The 18902-nt window shown below is 46.8% G+C and overlaps 1 protein-coding gene across 4 annotated transcripts in view; it reads right to left on the minus strand.

The window, feature by feature from the left end:
- LOC142761644 (tyrosine-protein phosphatase non-receptor type 11-like) overlaps positions 1-18902 on the minus strand; it is a 156173-nt gene that overhangs the window by 36475 nt on the left and 100796 nt on the right. Inside the window, exons 12-13 of one of the 4 annotated variants that reach the window (XM_037433921.2) lie at positions 9507-9658; positions 7645-7835 (exon numbers count right to left, since the gene is read on the minus strand). The exons of 1 other annotated variant lie outside the window; for it this stretch is intronic. In XM_037433921.2, coding sequence (XP_037289818.1) covers positions 7645-7835; positions 9507-9658 — 343 coding nt within the window. Of the gene's footprint in view, positions 1-7644; positions 7836-9506; positions 9659-15207; positions 15378-17923; positions 18154-18902 lie in introns of those variants that run through there. 2 more of the 4 variants (XM_075885220.1, XM_075885219.1) reach the window with 2 other exon arrangements.

The raw sequence follows: 18902 nt of genomic DNA on the forward strand, positions 1-18902 counted from the left end.
CTGCCCTAGCTGAACACACGGAATCTACAGACCTGTAAAACTCATGTGTTATGGACAAAGAAAAAACCTGCATCTTCCCACGGGGATGGGGGACTCGAGTAAATGCACCATGGAGTGGTGAGGATATCGCGTGAATGTTGTGTAAATGGGATTGCTTAATTGTTATTTTATCTTTATTATTCCTATTTATTGAATGAAGAAGAAGCATTGCTTTCAACGAGTGGTGGGACACTGTTGAGTTGTGCCCTACTACTGGTTGAATGTACTGTTGCTTCTATCGCATTTACTTGAGTCAAGCAAAGTGTCAAGTCAAACGAAAGCCAAAGACGCCCTTGACTGAATTGATTGATAGATATGTGGGGTTTAACGTCCCAAAACCACCATATAATTATGAGAGACGCCGTAGTGGAGGGCTCCGGAAATTTCAACCACCTGGGTTGACTGAATTCCGAACGCCCGATCGAGTGCCTACATATACGGGGTGGTTAGTGAACGGTTGTGCAGCGCGAGCAGACGAATTATACTAGTAGACGCTGCCTGTGTCGGCCTTGCGAGGTGAGAAAGTTGGGGGAGCAACAGTTGGCACGAGACAGGAGCATGCGCAGAAGAGGTGTAGACACCAATGCCGACGCCGGATTTGTGAGTAAGTGCGACTATAAAATGCTCCGCATTCAAAAAAAAACTTGCATTATGTCTGCACCTGGAATCAAGATACAGAAGACTGTATATACGCTTAAACAGGAGTGATAGGACACTTGACAATGTACTCACGCTGCTTACGTTACGTATTTAGGTGTATTTAAGTACGCTGTGCCTTTCTTATGGCTTTATCATGAACAAGGCTCCCTCCCATATTGGGTACTGAAATGTCAGTAAACTTTGTGTTCTATGGGTTGGTGTATCCTTTCAAGTTTGCACTCAAAAGCAAGAGTAATGCCCTGTTTTTTTTTTTTTTTTCACACGTCTTCTAGCAGCTCATTGTAGTTGCAGACGAAAATCTTTTTAAGCTTTGATCAATGGTAATGCTTATTTTTGTGGTGGTCAAACGGAACTGCTGTCAGTTCCCATGACTTGGCCATGTTTTTCAGAAATTCCCATTTCTTTTTCAGAAGGGTCCGAATTCCCAGATTTTTCCAGGTTTTCTAGGTTGGTAGACACCCTGCTTAACGATAAGCATAAAAAAAGAGCGATAGTGAGGTGGCCGTTGGTGATGAACGTGCCATTTTGACTTACTGCTGGCGAGCTTATCACAGTCCTCTGCAGATAACTGCTCAACAGAGTAACGGTGGTACAAGCGTGTCTTGGCGCCATTGGCAAGTTTGCCACCGCCGCATCGTGCGAAGCCACTTGTGCATGCATTGCTTGCGAAAATGAACAGGCTACCTGCCACACCCTAGCACAATCCCAAATGAATCATGCGCGAAAAATGCACAAATGTGCACGTACATTGGACTGCAAGCGAACTGGCATGCGACGGCGAGAGCAGCTAGAGTAAGTGACGTACTGCACGCAATTAGCGAGGGACGATTGGTTTAACGTGGTGGTACCGCGATTCAGTGAAACGGCGCGAGTTCATTGCGAATGAGTGTCGTTTAACACACGAAAAAGCCTAACTTGTCATCGGAGGGATTGTTCGCACTTTTTGATAAAAATACACAGAAAAAGCAGTTTGGCCACTGTGTGGCTGTTTTTATGAGCAGCTTTATATACAGTGAACTACTGATATAATGACCATTTATCGCAGCACTATTCAGTTCGTTATGAACAGGTTTGACTATATTGCCGCGCGCTTGAGCTGCCAGCGCAAAAGAGGCAGACGAAGTGGCAGTTCCCCTCGTGCCATTGTTCTGTTTTTGGCTGCGCTGAGCCGACCGCTCTTCGGACTTTTGTGAGGACGCCTTAAAAACGTCTCCTGTCTCTCTAACGTGACATTTTAATGGTGGAGGTGCTGGGTAACCTCACCTATGCAACAGACTCCTTCTAGCAGCCGGAACGTGACCCAAAACCCAGAGCTTACGCCGGTACACCGTTTCAGTCGGAGGATTCGAGGACTGTCCCCCGAGTTTGTGCCTCACAGTACAAGTACGTCGACTGGTATGGAGAATACTGTTGCTGTCACCGCTTCCCCTACCGCTGGAGCCGCCGCTGCTCCAACCGCTGCACCCGCAGCTGCACCCACTCATTACACGCTACAAAAACCACGTGTTCCGAGTCCCTTTCGTGGTGGCCTCTATGAAGATGTGGAAGATTGGCTGGCTGAGTACGAGTACGTAGCGGATTTCAACGGGTGGGACGAAGTAGCGAAGCTCAAGAATGTGTACTTTAGTCTTCTGGATGGTGCTCGCACATGGTTCCAGAACCGCAAGGGCCTCCTAACGTCGTGGCATGAGTTCTGTCACAGGCTCCGCGAAACGTACTCGAGTCTCGATCGTCGAGAGCGCGCTGAAAGGGCCCTCCAGTCCCGCATGCAGATGCCTAATGAAGGTGTGGCTACATACGTGGAGGATATGGTTCATCTGTTCACTCGCGCCGATCCAACCATGCCGGAAGACAAGAAGCTGCGACACTTGATGCGAGGTGTGAAAGAGCAGCTCTTCGCTGGACTCATTCGTAGTCCGCCTAGAACGGTCGCGGAGTTCCTCACTGAAGCCGTCGCCATGGAAAAGGCGCTGCAGCAGCGGAACCAGTACGATCGGCAAGTGAATGCTACCTATACCACCGGGCTAGGCTCGTTCCCGACCGACGTGGGAGCGCTTCGCGAGCTGATACGTTCGGTTGTTCGCGACGAGCTACAACAGCTGCAACAGCTGAACCAGGCGCAGCAGCAGCCTTCCACGAATTGCATCGCCACCATCATACGTGACGAAGTTCAGCATGCGCTCGGCACACCTCGCCGCGAGACACCAACGCAGGTTGCTGCACCACTTCAGGCGTTCGCAACTTCAAGTGAACCTCTAGGGGTGACCTACGCAGACGTATTGAGACGCACCGTTCCGTCGTCCACGACACCATCCCCAGTGAGTGGTTTCCAGCGCACCACTTATACCGACACGTTCGAACACAACACACCTGCACCAGTCCCACTACCAGCCGCAACCCCGTACGCCACACTGCAGTCCGCACAGGTGGTCCCTTATTTTGCAGACACTCGACCCGTCATGCGTAAATCCGACATATGGCGCATGCCCGACCGACGACCGCTTTGCTACCACTGCGGTGAAGCGGGTCACCTCTACCGAGACTGCCAGTACCGCCGACTTGGGCTGCAGGGTTTTCCTGCCAATTCACCCCGCCCCCGGTTTGGACAGAGACCACCAGAAATTGAAGATTTTATCGCTCGGCAGAACGTCCCACTCAGGCGTCAGTCGCGCTCACCGTCACCGCGGTCGTCATCTTATTCAGGCAACGGAAATCGAAGGCCGCAAGGACGGTCTCCGAGCCCTCGCCTGGAAAACTAACGCCAGCGACCTTTCGAGGCGAGGCCGCTGATTCTCGACGTGATGAAGACCTCGCCCTCCAATCGACGCGACATCGGACCAACGGAAATTCGACTACGCCGGCGCCTGTATCCCAGCTGAGCGACTTTTCAATGGACATACCTGTGCTGCTCGACGGTCGCAATTTAACTGCCTTAATAGACACTGGTGCTGACTACTCGATTATTAGCGGACAATTGGCACGTACCTTGAAGAAAGTGATAATGCCTTGGACAGGATCGCATGTACGTACAGCTGGCGGACATGTTGTAACGCCGGTTGGTTTGTGCACGTCCAGGCTACAAATACGAGGCTGCACGTTTTTGGTCAGCTCCATCGTGCTACGTGACTGCTCCCGCGAATTAATTCTCGGCCTCGATTTTCTTCGGGAATATGGCGCCGTAATCGACCTACGGCGACGCTGCATTTCCTTTTCGACAGTCAACGCTACGTCAAGGGACTCCAACCGCCGTACAACCGCCCTCCGTGTTTCCGACGACAGTGTCACAATACCACCTCGTGCAAGTATCCTAATTCAGGTGACTTCCGAAGGAACCAGTGACGGTGAAACAGTGGCAGAGTGCAACGTCTCCCTGCTGCTGGCGCTTGGAATTTCTGTGGCACGAGGCATCATTGACATTCGGAACGGTACAGCCGAGGTCATGATTACAAATTTCACCAATGAGCATCGTCACCTTTTCCGGGGCACTGCGGTCGCCTACGCTGAAGCCTTGGAGGACGTCATTGAGTGTTTTGCCTGTGAAGACAGTAGCCGCAATGGACAAACCGTAATAGATGTTGACATGAACAGTGCACTGCCAGAAGAGAACCAGAGGGCCTTGCGAGAGCTATTGTTTGAATTCAGGGCGTGCTTTGCTCAGTCGTCTAAAGTGAGTCAGACGCCAATTACACAGCACAGGATAATCACTTACGACGACGCAAGACCTATTCACCAACAGCCATACCGCGTCTCGCCGACAGAACGCGCAGCTATCAAGCAGCAAGTGAAAGAAATGATCGACGACGGCGTTATCCAGCCTTCGAACAGTCCCTGGTCCTCACCGGTCGTTCTGGTTAAGAAGAAGGACGGTACGCTTCGCTTCTGTGTAGATTACAGAAAGCTCAACAACGTCACAAAAAAAGATGTTTATCCGCTGCCGCGTATTGATGACTCGCTTGACCGACTACGACGAGCGAAGTATTTTTCTTCCCTGGATTTAAAGAGTGGCTACTGGCAAATTGAGGTTGATGAGCGCGATCGCGAAAAAACCGCCTTTGTCACGCCGGATGGCCTCTACGAATTTCGGGTGCTACCGTTCGGACTCTGCTCTGCGCCAGCTACCTTCCAACGCATGATGGACACTGTGTTGACTGACTTAAAATGGCAAAGCTGCCTTGTGTACTTGGATGATGTGGTCGTGTTTTCAACCAGCTTCTCCGAACATCTGAAGCGACTACGACAAGTACTTGAGGCGATTCGGACGGCTAACCTTACGTTAAAGCCGCAAAAATGCCATTTCGGTTACGAAGAACTAAAGTTCCTTGGACATGTCGTAAGCGCAGAAGGCGTCCGTCCTGACCCTGAGAAAACCGCCGCTGTCGCAGCCTTCCCGACTCCTGCCGATAAGAAAAGTGTGCGGCGGTTTCTTGGTCTATGCGCGTACTACCGGCGCTTTATAGGCAATTTTTCGAAAATTGCCGAACCATTAACTAGACTCACTAGAGACGATACGCCGTTCGTTTGGAGTGCTGAACAAGAATCAGCATTCACAGAGCTTCGGCTTCGCCTGGCATCACCACCTGTTCTTGGACATTTCGACGAGGAAGCCGAAACAGAAATTCATACCGACGCCAGTAACGTCGGTCTGGGCGCGGTACTCGTCCAACGGCAGGAGGGAATTGAAAAGGTTATCGCCTACGCAAGCCGAACCCTAACACGCCCGGAGTCAAACTACAGTACCACGGAGAAGGAGTGCCTTGCTGTCGTGTGGGCAATTGCTAAGTTTCGACCTTACCTTTACGGCCGTCCATTCAGAGTAGTGACGGATCATCACTCGCTGTGCTGGCTTGCGAACCTCAGAGACCCCTCCGGACGACTGGCAAGGTGGAGCCTACGTCTGCAGGAGTACGACGTCACTATCGTGTACAAGTCCGGTCGTGCACACGAAGATGCGGACACGTTGTCACGCGCGCCAGTTGAGCCTGCCGCTCAGAGCTTCGAAGAGGACTGCCCTTTCCTTGGCTCCGTAAGCGTAACAGACTTGGCTTTACGGCAGCGAGCAGATGCTCAATTGCGACCTATCATTGAACATCTAGAGGGCCGCAACGTATCACTGCCCCAGCATATAACTCGCGGATTGTCATCCTTCTGCTTACGACAGGGCGTGTTGTACAAGAAGAACGCAGCCGCCAGCAACAAAACTTACCTGTTGGTCGTCCCCGCAGAGCTGCGTGAGGAAATTCTATTTGCCTGCCACAACGAGCCTCCATCGGGCCATCTGGGCATCACCCGAACCATCGCTAGGGTACGAAAGTCTTACTACTGGCCGAAACTTGCCGCTTGCGTTAAACAGTACGTTCAAGCCTGCCGCGAATGCCAGCGCCGAAAATCCCCATCTGTTAAGCCTGCGGGATTACTTCACCCTATCGAGCCACCCAGAACACCCTTCGATCAAGTCGGCATGGACCTCCTGGGTCCGTTTCCCTTGTCATCTTCCGGCAACAAGTGGATAATCGTCGCTACAGATTATCTAACCCGCTATGCTGAAACTAAGGCGCTTCCTAAAAGCACGGCTTGTGAAGTTGCTCAGTTTTTCATCGAGAGAATTGTATTACGCCACGGTGCTCCATCCTGTGTCATCACAGACCGAGGAACAGCGTTTACAGCAAGGCTCCTTGAACAAGTTTTTCAGTTAAGTTACTCCACGCATCGCAAGACAACAGCGTATCACCCTCAGACAAATGGACTGACCGAGCGGCTTAACAAAACGATGACTGATATGCTGTCTATGTACATAGACGTACAGCACAAGACGTGGGATGAAATACTGCCTTACGTAACATTCGCGTATAATACCGCTACGCAAGAGACCACACGATTCACTCCGTTTCGTCTTCTATACGGCCGGGACGTTCAGACGATGTTGGACGCAATGCTCCCATGCGACATTGACAACATCGAGAATCTCGACGAAGATGCTGAGTGTTTCGTGCAACGAGCCGAGGAAGCACGTCAACTAGCCCGCGTAAACATCAAGAAACAACAAGGCGTCGATGCACAGCGCTACAACCGCTGCCACAGACAAGTCGATTATAAACCAGGTGACCAGGTGTTGGTTTGGACCCCTGTGCGCTGCAAAGGTCTCTCTGAGAAGCTTCTCAGTCGGTATTTTGGCCCGTACAAAGTGCTACGACAAGTGAGCGACGTCAATTACGAAGTCCTTCCGGACGGAAGCCAACCACCCCGACGCCGACAGCTACGACCCGAGATTGTGCACGTGGTGCGGTTAAAACCGTACCACACACTGTGACAATGTTTTTTTTTTACGATACACGCTTCGTTTAGCATCGAGGCGATGCTCTTCAGGGAGGAGGGGCAGTGCCGCGCGCTTGAGCTGCCAGCGCAAAAGAGGCAGACGAAGTGGCAGTTCCCCTCGTGCCATTGTTCTGTTTTTGGCTGCGCTGAGCCGACCGCTCTTCGGACTTTTGTGAGGACGCCTTAAAAACGTCTCCTGTCTCTCTAACGTGACAATATTGAGTTAGGGAGCTTCATCCTTTGAACGTGTATCGTCTATGGTGCTGAGCACGAAGAGCCAGCCTTTTTTTCTTGTTTGTGGCGCCATCCAGTTCCGCAAGGAACAGTACGAGCCTAGCTCACGAAAACATTACACAGGCGTGGGCACTGTAATGATTTGAATGAAAGAGATTAGTATCTTTAACATACCCTAGCAAACAAGTGCAGCCGGCATGGTCCCAAAAGCTTTCAAACAATTAAAGATTGGCGGAATAGAGAGAGAACGAAATAGTTTCATGTTATAGCCAGCCATGGGGAGCAATATGGCCAAATGAGTCCCCCCCCCCCCCGTTTTTTTTGCTTTGCCCTACACAGTTTTAGGAGGGACGCCCTCCTGTGAAAAAGTTCCCAATTGTGGATAAGAAAGCGACCCACTTGGGCACACTGTCTGTGAGAAATGAGCGGGGAAGCACGGCAGGCTTTTTGCAGCTGCTGCTGTCCAGAGGAGCAGGCACTGCTGCTGCTGTCGTCGGTGCCCCCCGACCATGTGCACTCTCCACTGCAGTGGCCGGCAGCTCCCCAGAGTACTTGATGTTGGTGTACTCTCGGCCCAACATGATGCTCTTCTGCAATAGGCATTCAACAATTAACAAACTGTATGTACAGAATAGCACTCATATACACCACCAATGGTGATGATGATGATGATGATGAAATAGTTGCATCACAAGCTTTGGAATGAGATTATGAGGTTTCAAAAAGTCTTTGCGGGCAGAACTTCTTTCAAGGGCGATTCTTTTTCCATCATTGTGATGGACTCCAGTAGTTCTGCATGATAAAATGAGTCAAGACTTGTGGTGCAACACAACACATTAATTAAAGCAGCACATGGAACTTTAAATTATACAAGTTAACAAAAAATACAATCACTGCAAACGCAAACTTAAGCTAGTAAAAACTATATAACTAAAATGGTATGCTTGTAGACTGTCAACTCTGTAACAGCTGTTGAGCAGAGCCAACCTTGCTAGGTAAAGCTGACTTGATTCATTGACAAAGTCCAGCTCATCATCAGCCTCATTCGGTCATACATACATTGTCATGATGTCCTGAATTATTTTGATATTCTCTCTGCATCTTGATGTGTCATTCGTCACTTTTGTATGCAAGTTATCATGTGGCTACTGCGAGTACCTTTTAGAGCCATTGCGCCTGATCTTGCTGGCTTCTTCACTGGTTGCCGCGTCTCGCTGTTGACATGGCGCTCCCGAGATTGCCCTCTGCGGCGAAATGCCATTCCAAGTGAATGATGTCAGGCCTAATAAGTAGTAAGGCTAGAAGCTCACTTCTTTCAAGATAGCAGCCGCTACAGCGAGTGAAGTGACGTTTGTGCTTCATGTGGCTTCAATGTGAACTTTCATGACGAGAACACAAGTCCTTTGAGCCACCTTTACAAAGCCCCACTCTAAAAATAAGCATGTAAGCATAGGCCATGTCTGAAACCAGAGACGTGCAGGCCACACCTACGCACTGCAATGAAAGGCAGCTGGGATCATGCATGCCCTTTGTGCAGTTTAGTGTATAAGAGCAAACAAGCACTGACATCAAGCTTCAAATTCGAGATGTGCCCTTCATTCACTCGCTCGGTGTGGGTAGGTCCTCTTGGCCAAATTTGAATCGCATCCGTCGCATGGAAATTATTGTATTTCGACGGCAAACAGCGTACAAGAGCTTAATAGAAATGGGAGTGCCCCTGCAACATCGATACTAGTGCTATGTGTTCGGTGTGATACATTCCACACATACCATCCTGAGTGACGATGCGCTAGCAACGACGATGTCTATGATCCGAGTGCTGTTATCCTGGCGCCGAAGCCTGGAAACGCACTCACTTGTCACGTGCAATCTTCGTCACACCGCTTTAAATGGTTTCATGAAATTACCAAGATGCAAACCGGCCATAAAAGATTGGCAAAAGAAAAGTTATGGGGGTTGCCCACGCGTGAATGTGGCACATTAGCGCACCATCGCCACATTTCTCCACTTGGCCCGTGCCCTTTTACTTACGACATCAAAAAGGGTTTAATGCAATTGCCCAGAAATGATTGATAACACTTTTAAATGGTGTTGAACGCCATAATATTGCTTTGTTCCTGGTGCAGTGCTGGCATTTAGTAAAGAACACATCCTGCATGTCTATGACAGAAATGAATAGGTTGTACAAGAATACGCAACACTTGGATGACAAAAGAAAGGTACTCTTTCCAGGGGAGAAGGTCCACAGCTGAATCCCGTACCTGTTCAGCCTGCATTCGCTGCTGCAATGTCTCAATGTAGTGTTCCACAGCCAAGTAAACAAACTTGTATTGGGCCTCAGTCTGTACCATGCCAGACCTCTGCATGCGCACCATCTGAATTGTCCGCTGTATGTCAATCTCGCAGCTCAGCCCTGCCAGAAAAAAAGAAAAGCGTGTCAACAGCCTGAACCCTTTATTGAATAGTAGAGCATGAAGCTTGGCAGACACACAGTAACTAAAAGATGGAAGCTCACAGTACAGCTGTCGTTGTCATAGCTGTCATCAGTAGAGGCAGGATTTTTAAACAGGACACATTAGACACCACAAGCATAGCCAAACAAACTTTTACAGAACTGCAAATAATTTCAATAGAAATACATGTGTGACCTGAATCTCTAGACAGAAAAGCAAAAAATATTATTGCTTATGATGGCACAAAGGGGCCAATTGTTGAACACTACCTATTCTTTTATTCTCTAAAGCATGGCAAGTCAAATTTCCCCTGTCGAATGAACACACTCTCGAGTCTTTTTCTTTTCAGCATCACTGACAAGCACAGCCAAACCACTAAGAGACAAGAAGCGGGAGAATACCTTAATTACAAACACTCGTGTGCACATTTCTCTCTTCATAGTACCCTAGAGTTATTTATGCTCGGCTCGACTTGTCTGTTGGAAACATCACCACTATGCACCTGGTTTGCTCTGTCCTGCGCAGCGTACCCAATTGCTGAGAGGGACAGGCTACAGAGAGAAAGGAAGAGAGATTCATTCGAAGGCGAGCACTGCAATCACTCGGCTATTCACTGGAATGGAAAGGGGCTGGGAGAAGGTAAAAGAGAGAAGCACAGCAAGGAAATTAAAGAAAGAAAAGGGATAAAGAGCAAAAAATATAGAGAAGTGGAGGTGACAAACAAACAAGAGAGGAGAAGATAGAAAATAAAAAGGAGTAAATTGAAAGAAAAATAAACAGAAAGAGACAAAGAAAATAAAGATATATGAAGAAAAACAAAAAAAGCATAGTTCTAACGACTGTCAAGTGTTTCAGTACGACAATAGCTTTTTAGTTTTATTCACTACCTTCCAAGTAATGGCTATTGTTGGTGTATTCAGCCGGGTGTTGAATGACTTCACACAACTGAAATTCCGAAAAATGGTGGGCTGAGGTTCGTTGACACCAGCCTAACCTTTCTAAATGGCCATGTATGTTGGCAGTATGCTCCACGCTCAGAAAAAAATGGCAGCATATTCACGGAGTGAATGATGGGGTGTGGGGCGAAGCATCTGTCCGTCCATTCGTTATTGCTTCCGTCCGTCCATGCGTCCGCCTGTGTGACTGTCCGTGCGTCCATTCGCCCGCCCGTGCGTGCATCTGTTCGTGCGTCCACACGTCCATCTGTGCGCCCTTCCCTGCGTTCGCCCATGCATCCGCCCCTGCGTCCGTCCATGCGTCCGTGCAGCCATCCGTGCGTCCGTCCATGCATCTGTCTGTGTGTCCGTTCGTCCATCTATTCAACACTCCAAGTACCGCCATCTCGCATCTTTTCATCATATATTCCGCATATGCACCGCCATCCAGCGGACATTCTAAGGACTAAACGAGAGGTGGCACACGCACACTTTCTTACGGCTTACGCTTCGTGTCTACTTCCCACCTTTAACCACCTCGAGTTCATGGTAAATACTAGTTTACTGTATTCATGGCACTGTGGCCCAACGCTCGCTAAATCTTTCTAAAACCAAAGAGGTTACGCCCAGCGAGTATAACGTAGCAACCCTTTCTTGTCAGACAGTGCTCAATGTACATGCCAATGGCTGCTAAGGGGGAATGAGAGACAGGAGAATTCGGCTTTTAGGTAACTCGCACGCTGCAAATTTTTTATTGTTCAACAACGCACAGAGAAATCTCTCACCAGCACCACCTTGGAGGTCAAAATGTAAGACTGGTTACACACTACTAGTACGACTACGAGGGACGAACAGGTGCCGCTATAAGGAGCTTTGCCCCTAAAAGACCTCCTTCCTTTTAGTTTTGCCCACTCTAAACCAGCACTAGGGTTCACTGCCCTCAAGAATGCCCTATCAAGACTGTGCCATCCCATGACTGACATGAGTTTAAATTTCAATGCTAGAGCAAGAATATTAGCTGACACTAGGTTCCCTACCATGCTTTTAAAAGACTTCAGAGACGCTGTTGAACTCTTTTCAGAAATCAACGCAACCCAGGCGGCAACCACGTGGTTAGACCAAGACATGTGTCACCCCCACGTGCACGGCGTCTCGCACGGGATCAACAAGATTGCTATGCGCATAGGAGTAACTGTGATATTTATGGCACCTAACAAGTTCGGCCAAATATGCAGGCAAGTGTATAGGAAAGGACCCGAAAATTCCCTGTGCAGCCCATAAGACACTCATCAGTTTGTAAGGTGTAGTATTGGTCCCTCTGGAAGCGTATATCAACCAGACCAGCCGATGCCTCAACGATCTTGGCCAGAAGCAATCTACACAAAAAAAGAAGTTAACTTCTTTTTTTTGTGCTATGTACCAACTAGACCCAACGCAAGTTTTACAGAAGCAATCTAATTCTGCACTGTGCAGCCTGCGGGTGCTCTCCAAAGCTTTTGCACTTGCTTTGTCTTGAACAGGCATCAGGATGAAACTGATTGCTTGTGTATGTTGGCACAGCATCTTCCAAGGGTGGAAGTGGACTTCAGTGTTTTGAAGGGAGCAGTAAAATGGTAGCTTTGGAGCCGGTTCGGAGCACCAGACCAGAAAGAGCTTTAGAGAAATTTTTTAGGGTCAAACATCATCATCAATCGAAATATTTAGAATTGGCAAAAGAATGCTATGGTTTTCACTAAACATTCAGTACTAATAAGCTGACCAGACAAGGAATAAGCAATGCTTATCTCTTGTTCGCTTGGCAGAAGTTTGTAATTTCCACGCTAATTAAACAAGTTATTCCGTTCATCAAAGTGGGAACGAGCAATTCACATGGCAAATCCGCAGGCACAGTACAGTGAGCCACCCCGCAGGGATGCTGTGGGCAGCACGCAAATAACCAGGAGATGATAGAGTTCACGCAACTGCTCCACGTTTCAATGAAACTGTCAGTTGTCGCTTGGTATGAAATAGCACTGGAAAAGCGCACATACGTGTCGTGGAAAGTCGACATTATTCGCTATGTCATTATCTTAGTCGCTGCGTATTCCAGACCCTGTAATAGTTTTGCAATGGTCTTTGGTGTCACCACTGCGTGCTATAAAACGATCGTGTGAGAGTGCCAGCCCAATACCTTTTCCGCACTTCAGCAAAAAGAAGAAAATACTTTTTGTGGGCACTTCGTGCAGCAACTGCTGAGGTACTGTTTTTGTTTATTAGTGATAATGGCCCACATCAGAAGACGCACATTTGTACTTGTACAGTCAACGTTCGATTTCCCTGACCATCAAGAGACTGCGAAAATGTCCGAAAAATTGGGCAGTTCGGAAAAACAAATGCAAGCAAAAACACACTTTTAATGATACTTTTCGCTGACAGAGAGGGCCGCAATGATAGTACAGGGCTCTCATTGCAATGCAGAATGCATTGTTTAGGTGGCTATGAAAAGAGCTGAAAGATGAAAAAAAAAAAAAAAACAGATGTGGCTGTCGCTACCGGATATGTAAACACATAGGCAAAAAAAAAATGCTTATTTTTGTTTGCACAGCGTCACACTTGCCCGCGATAACGTATGCCTCAATTTCAGTTAACATCATGTCATCGCTGTGCACTGATGACAGTGTCAGTGCTCAGGCCAACTCCGAGCCTGTTGGCTGTGTAGGTGCTGCTTCTTCGATTTCAGTGTCGGAGTTATCGGAATCCTCCGTAACTTGATGATTCATTTAACTATGCGTTTATTCCGCACACAGTTCGAGGTCTTCGCCAGCGTCGGCGAAGCCATCAAGGGTTATCTTGGCTGGAATCGAAACACCAGCAACGCGCAGGTCGTCGAAGACAACATACGCGTGTGGAAGTTCGTCACACACGCTATCGTCCACTCCGGGCTAAATGGCCGTCTCAGCGTCCAGTACGAAGCTCCCGTGGCAAAAACAGCTATGGAGGGTCTGTTGCGTAACCAACTTCCACGAGTCTGCGAGCGTGCCGGCGGGAGACTACATGTCAACAGCGTAGCTTTTCCAACTGTCAGGGCACAGGTACACTGTCTGCATGGTACTATGTGGCCAGTGTTGCCAAATGTTGAAGAGCAAAAATAGCTAGATGGCAACGTAAACGTAGCTAGAAGTCTAGCAAGGAGCTAAAAAGTAGGTAAACTATTTTTTCAAGCCTTTTTAGGCATATTCTAGGAGTGCTACTACAAGTTTACTGGCAGTTGTGACAGTTTAAAAAGAACTATTAAGTGACCACCTTAACTACAATGTGTCTCGATGGGAAGGCTGCCAGAACCTTGAAAGAATGCCAACATCATCTTAATCCATAAGAATGGAGACATTCAGACTACAAAAATTACAGGCTGATCAGCTTACTGCCTGTTCTCTACAAATTATTTACAAAAATAGTTGATAGAATTAAGGCAACATTACAGGTCAATCAACCAAAAGACCAAGCAGGATTTTGTGCAGGCTGATCTACAATAGGCCATATTTATACTATGAATCAGGTGATAGAGAAATGGATGAAATACAACCAACCTGCATACATAGATGGATTACAAGAAGGCGTTTCACTCACTTGAGGCATCAGCTGGGATACAGGCACTACATAATCAGCACATCGATGAGCTCTACATAAACATACTGGAAAAAATCTGCAGCGCATCCACAGCCACAATAGTTCTCCATAAAGAAAGCGACAGAATTCCAATAAATAAGGGTGTAAGGCAGGGAGACACGATCTCTCCAATGCTATTCACCACGTGTTTAGAGGAGGCTTTCAGGGCCATACATTGGGTAGAGTTGAAGACAAGAGTTAATGGAGAGTATATTAGGTACTGTGACTCGTTGATGACATTGTCTTGATGAGTAACTAGGGGGATGAAATAAAGCTCGTGATTGCTGAAATTATTATGCTCGAAACTAATGTAATGTACAGCAGTCCCGGCAGAAAACAGCGCTTCGTGGTAGGTGGAGATATGCTAGAAGTTAAAAGGAATATGCATGTATACTTAGGACAGGTAATAACCACGGAGCCGAATCACGAGCTTGAAGTAACTAGAAAAATAAGAATGGGGTGGAGCATATTCGGCAAACATTCTCGAATCATGACTGGTGGATTTCCAATTTTTCCTCAAGAAGAAGCTATATAAATGATGCATCTTGCCAGTACTTTCCTACGGAGCAGAAACCTGGATGCTTACAAAGTGGGTTCAGCTTAAATTGAGGATGACGTAGCAAGCAATGAAAAGCAAAATGATAGGTGTAACCTTAAGAGGCAAGATGAGAGCAGAGTGAGTAAGGGAACAAACTGGGGTTAGGGATATCATAACTGAAATCAAGAAAAAAATGAGCATAGGCTTGCACGTAGTGTGTACACAGGATAACCGCTGGTCATCCCAGAGAAGGCACGACGGGGAGACACAAAGTTAGGTAGGCCGATGGATTAAAAAGTTCGCAGGTACAACGTGGAAATGAAAAACACAAGACCGGGTAGATTGGCGGATCATGGGAGAGGCGTTTGCCCTGCAGTGAGCGTAGTCAGGCTGATGATGATCAAGTGACATTTTATTGCACATAATTACACAGAACATGTATATATGAGCAGAAAGAGAAGGGTTCCTGGTTTAATTCTAATAAATTAGGGCAGGTGTGGTTCTCAGAAAAGCGTCCAGGCTTCCACACTCATCAAAGACGAGCTGCGTATGCACAGAGCTCTGTAAACATTAGAGGTGTGCGATTAGTCAAAAACGTTGAATAAGGAATTTAATAGCCAAGCTGAATATTTTTTTAATCCCTTTTTAATAATAACCGCAAAGGGGAAAACCCCAATAGGAAAATTTATTAGAGGAGCAAAGAATCATTTTTGCTCTTTTAATTAGTGAATTACCAAGATGCCTGTAAGTCAAGGCACATGAAAGATGCATGCAGGTGAAGCAGCACCAGGGTCAAGCTTGAATATTTAAACTGGCAATGACTATGGTGACAGGGCCCATCAACTCAGTAATACTGTGTGAGGAGGCCTGTCAGCATAGTGTTATCGTGACTATATTGATGGGGCCCGTCACAGAAGCGATGCAGCTCCGTCATCGTAAGGCAATGACTATGGTGAGGGGGCCCGTCACCGTAGCATAATGATAAAAATGAGGGGGCCCATTGTGTAAATTTGGAGTTGTTTTGGATGCCACCGCCAAGCTGTTCTGATAAAGCAGTAGGTTGATGTGCAGCTGGGGATGCGGTCGTGCCGCAGGTCGTCAGTTCAAATCTCGATCTGTCATTTTAAAAATTTTTTTATAGCAATGCGTCGTAATTTTTTTAGAGTAAATGACGTTACTGCTTAGTTGTAATTTTAAATTTTTGCAACAAAATCCCGTTACTGTTTTTGCCGATTGTTAGCCCTACCATGTTGTTTTTTCGAGGTGCAGTTTTTATGTTGGTGTGCAATATATATAATGTGTTGGTGTGTGACTCCAATTCGAGCCACGCTTACCAACTATATATATATAATGCGTTTTTGGTGTGCAACATATATAATGCATTGTTGGTGTGCGACTTCTATTTGAGCCACGCTTACCAACTATATATATAATGCGTTGTTGGTGAGCAACATGTATAATGCATTGTTGGTGTGCGACTTCTATTCGAGCCACACTTACCAACTATATATATAATGAGTTGTTGGTGTGCGACTTCTATTCGAGCGACGCTTGTCAACTGAACTTGTCTTTTTCTTTTCTGTTTTCATTATTGTTACGAGTAATGTTGCCTATTTTAAAGGTAGTTCCTACAGTGGAGCGATGGGAGGAGCCGGTGGCCAGTGAGAACCTAAACAATCAACTGAGTCGAGGTTTTCGCTGACGGAACCGTCTCGCTGAGTGGCAGCTGCCGCAAAGCCCTGGTCTGATCTCTCCCATCCCGAAATCCACTGCAGTACTTTAAAAGTGTTGCGAGTTTTCACCACCACCATTAAAAGTGCATGCACAGACACTATCGCATCAAGGCAATCAATACAGCGCCGTAATGATGTAATTATGAGGTGGTCCATTTTAACGCTTCCTATAGTTACGAACCTTGACATAGTGATGCTGTTTGCGCCCTTACTGAAATAACTGGAGAAGTTTTTATTTTTTTTTTTCACGCTCTCTATGGCTTCCTTCGCTCATCGTAGGATACATCGACACTGCTAGATGCATGTTCATTCTTGCATATTCGTTTCATCGATTTGGCCACACCTTTTGGTTTACTCAAGCTCGCAGCTGCACCAGCCAGCACTTGCAAATTAAAGGATCCAGACTACCGGTCACACCCACGACTTCAGGGCACTAGCATTTTAATCGTCGAGAACGATACGGAACATGTTTCGCTCCCACAGGACAAGCGTCATCTCAAGATGGGAAGACGGCTACAAAGAGCACACCCCCGTGCGAGCATCTGCTGCACTGTAGAGAGCTCGAATGTTTATTTACATTTTCATAGCAATAGCCCACATTCAATGGGATGAAAGTGACACGTATATCCCCTTGTTTGAAGGAGCAGTTTCGATCGCATGAGTATGTATGTGCGATTTCAGGCAAAGTAGGCTCGAAGTCGGAGCTACATGTATTGTAGTCATATGTATTGTGGTTTTGGGACTTACTTAAACATACTGTCCAACTACATAGCTTTCAGGATCGGAACACATTTTATGTTGACCTGCACAATGTTTGGCATCAGCCCATACGTCGTCTTTATATAGTGACACGAAAAATATGTGAAACGAATTGATTTCAGCACATCACATTATGTATAACACATTATTAGTTGGAGCTACGGTATCAATGCAAAGCAACAAACATTCCATCAAGGCTGATTGCTCAATGCAATAATAAAGTTAACTTGCACGCATACAATGGAATCTGCTTGCCCAGTGCAGTATCGATCAGAAATCCCTGGGAAAGGTCTTCATCCCATGTTAAACGTAAAAGAAAGTTGATAGTTATATCCCCGATGAATAAGCATGATTATCATTTAAAAACAAGTAACAATAGTTGAAACAATGGTGAGAGAAGAAAATAAAAAAGAGCGCGATTCCCTCCGAATTCACATGGTAGGGCTGTCTAACGACCGCCGCAGACAGCGACATGGTTTTTTCGAAAAAAAAAAAAGTACAACATTCGCAAATGAGAATTCAAACTTACGACCTGCGTAAGGACCGCTTGCTTCCCCAACTGCGCCACCAGAACAGCAAGATGGTGGTATCTAAAACGACTCCAAATTTACGCAATGGCCTTTCTTATTTTTAGGATTACACTGCGCTGACGGGCTCCCCCACTCTAACGATAGTACTGAGTTGACGGGCCCCGTCACCATAGTCACTCCCTTAGGACGCTTCAAGAATTTTTTGCTCTGTGTCACAGAAGCGAATGCATCGTCGATCTCCTACAAACTTTATGAGATTCGTATCATTCATTCGTGAAATAATATTTACCTTGCATATGTTGCCTGGTGACAAATCTGAAAAATTGAGTATACGATATATGAAAAATATTAGAATACCATAATGTTAAATAAATGCAGGAAGGTCTCGCTCTCTAAATTACAAATGTGAAGCTGTGGCAGAAAACGGCCATCAGTCTTACGGTGCATGTATTTATTCAACGAGATCTGCCATTTCCAGAGTATCGTGCTTTTCCGCAGAATGAACGCTTTAGTGCGGAACCATGAACCCAATCACTTACAAGCTCGCATCATCTTGTCTTTTTAGTGTGTGTTATGACATTTTGATGGAAATTGAAAGAACTATACAAGTATTTCTCGAAAATATCATAATACTACACCTAGAGTTTAAGCTAAAATAGCTAAATAAGGAGCTAACTTTCGACTAAAAAGCTAAAATAGCTACTCGTAGCTAAATAAATTTTTGATAGTTAGCCGAGTCCAAAAGTAGATAAATCTAGCAAGAAAGAGCTAAATTGACAACACTGCATGCGGCCTAAGGTAAGGCTGGCAACCATGCTCTGGATTGTAGCATTTTCGGTTTCGAGGGTACGGCAGCTGCGGTCGCGCCGTGTTCATAGGTGTGCTGGTATTTCATGCCACCGCAGAATGGCGCGCCCGCTGCTATTCAGATCTGTCGAGAGCACCCCTGAGTGGCCGCCGACCGACAGACACGAGTTGCAACAATGTCTGCAGTACATGTGGCCTTGTCACAGTGATAATTAAATGGCAAAAACCCTCCTTTACACCTTCGGCCCGCAAACACG

Source organism: Rhipicephalus microplus, unplaced genomic scaffold (assembly GCF_043290135.1).
Source record: "Rhipicephalus microplus isolate Deutch F79 unplaced genomic scaffold, USDA_Rmic scaffold_90, whole genome shotgun sequence".
NCBI classification, from domain to species: domain Eukaryota; kingdom Metazoa; phylum Arthropoda; class Arachnida; order Ixodida; family Ixodidae; genus Rhipicephalus; species Rhipicephalus microplus.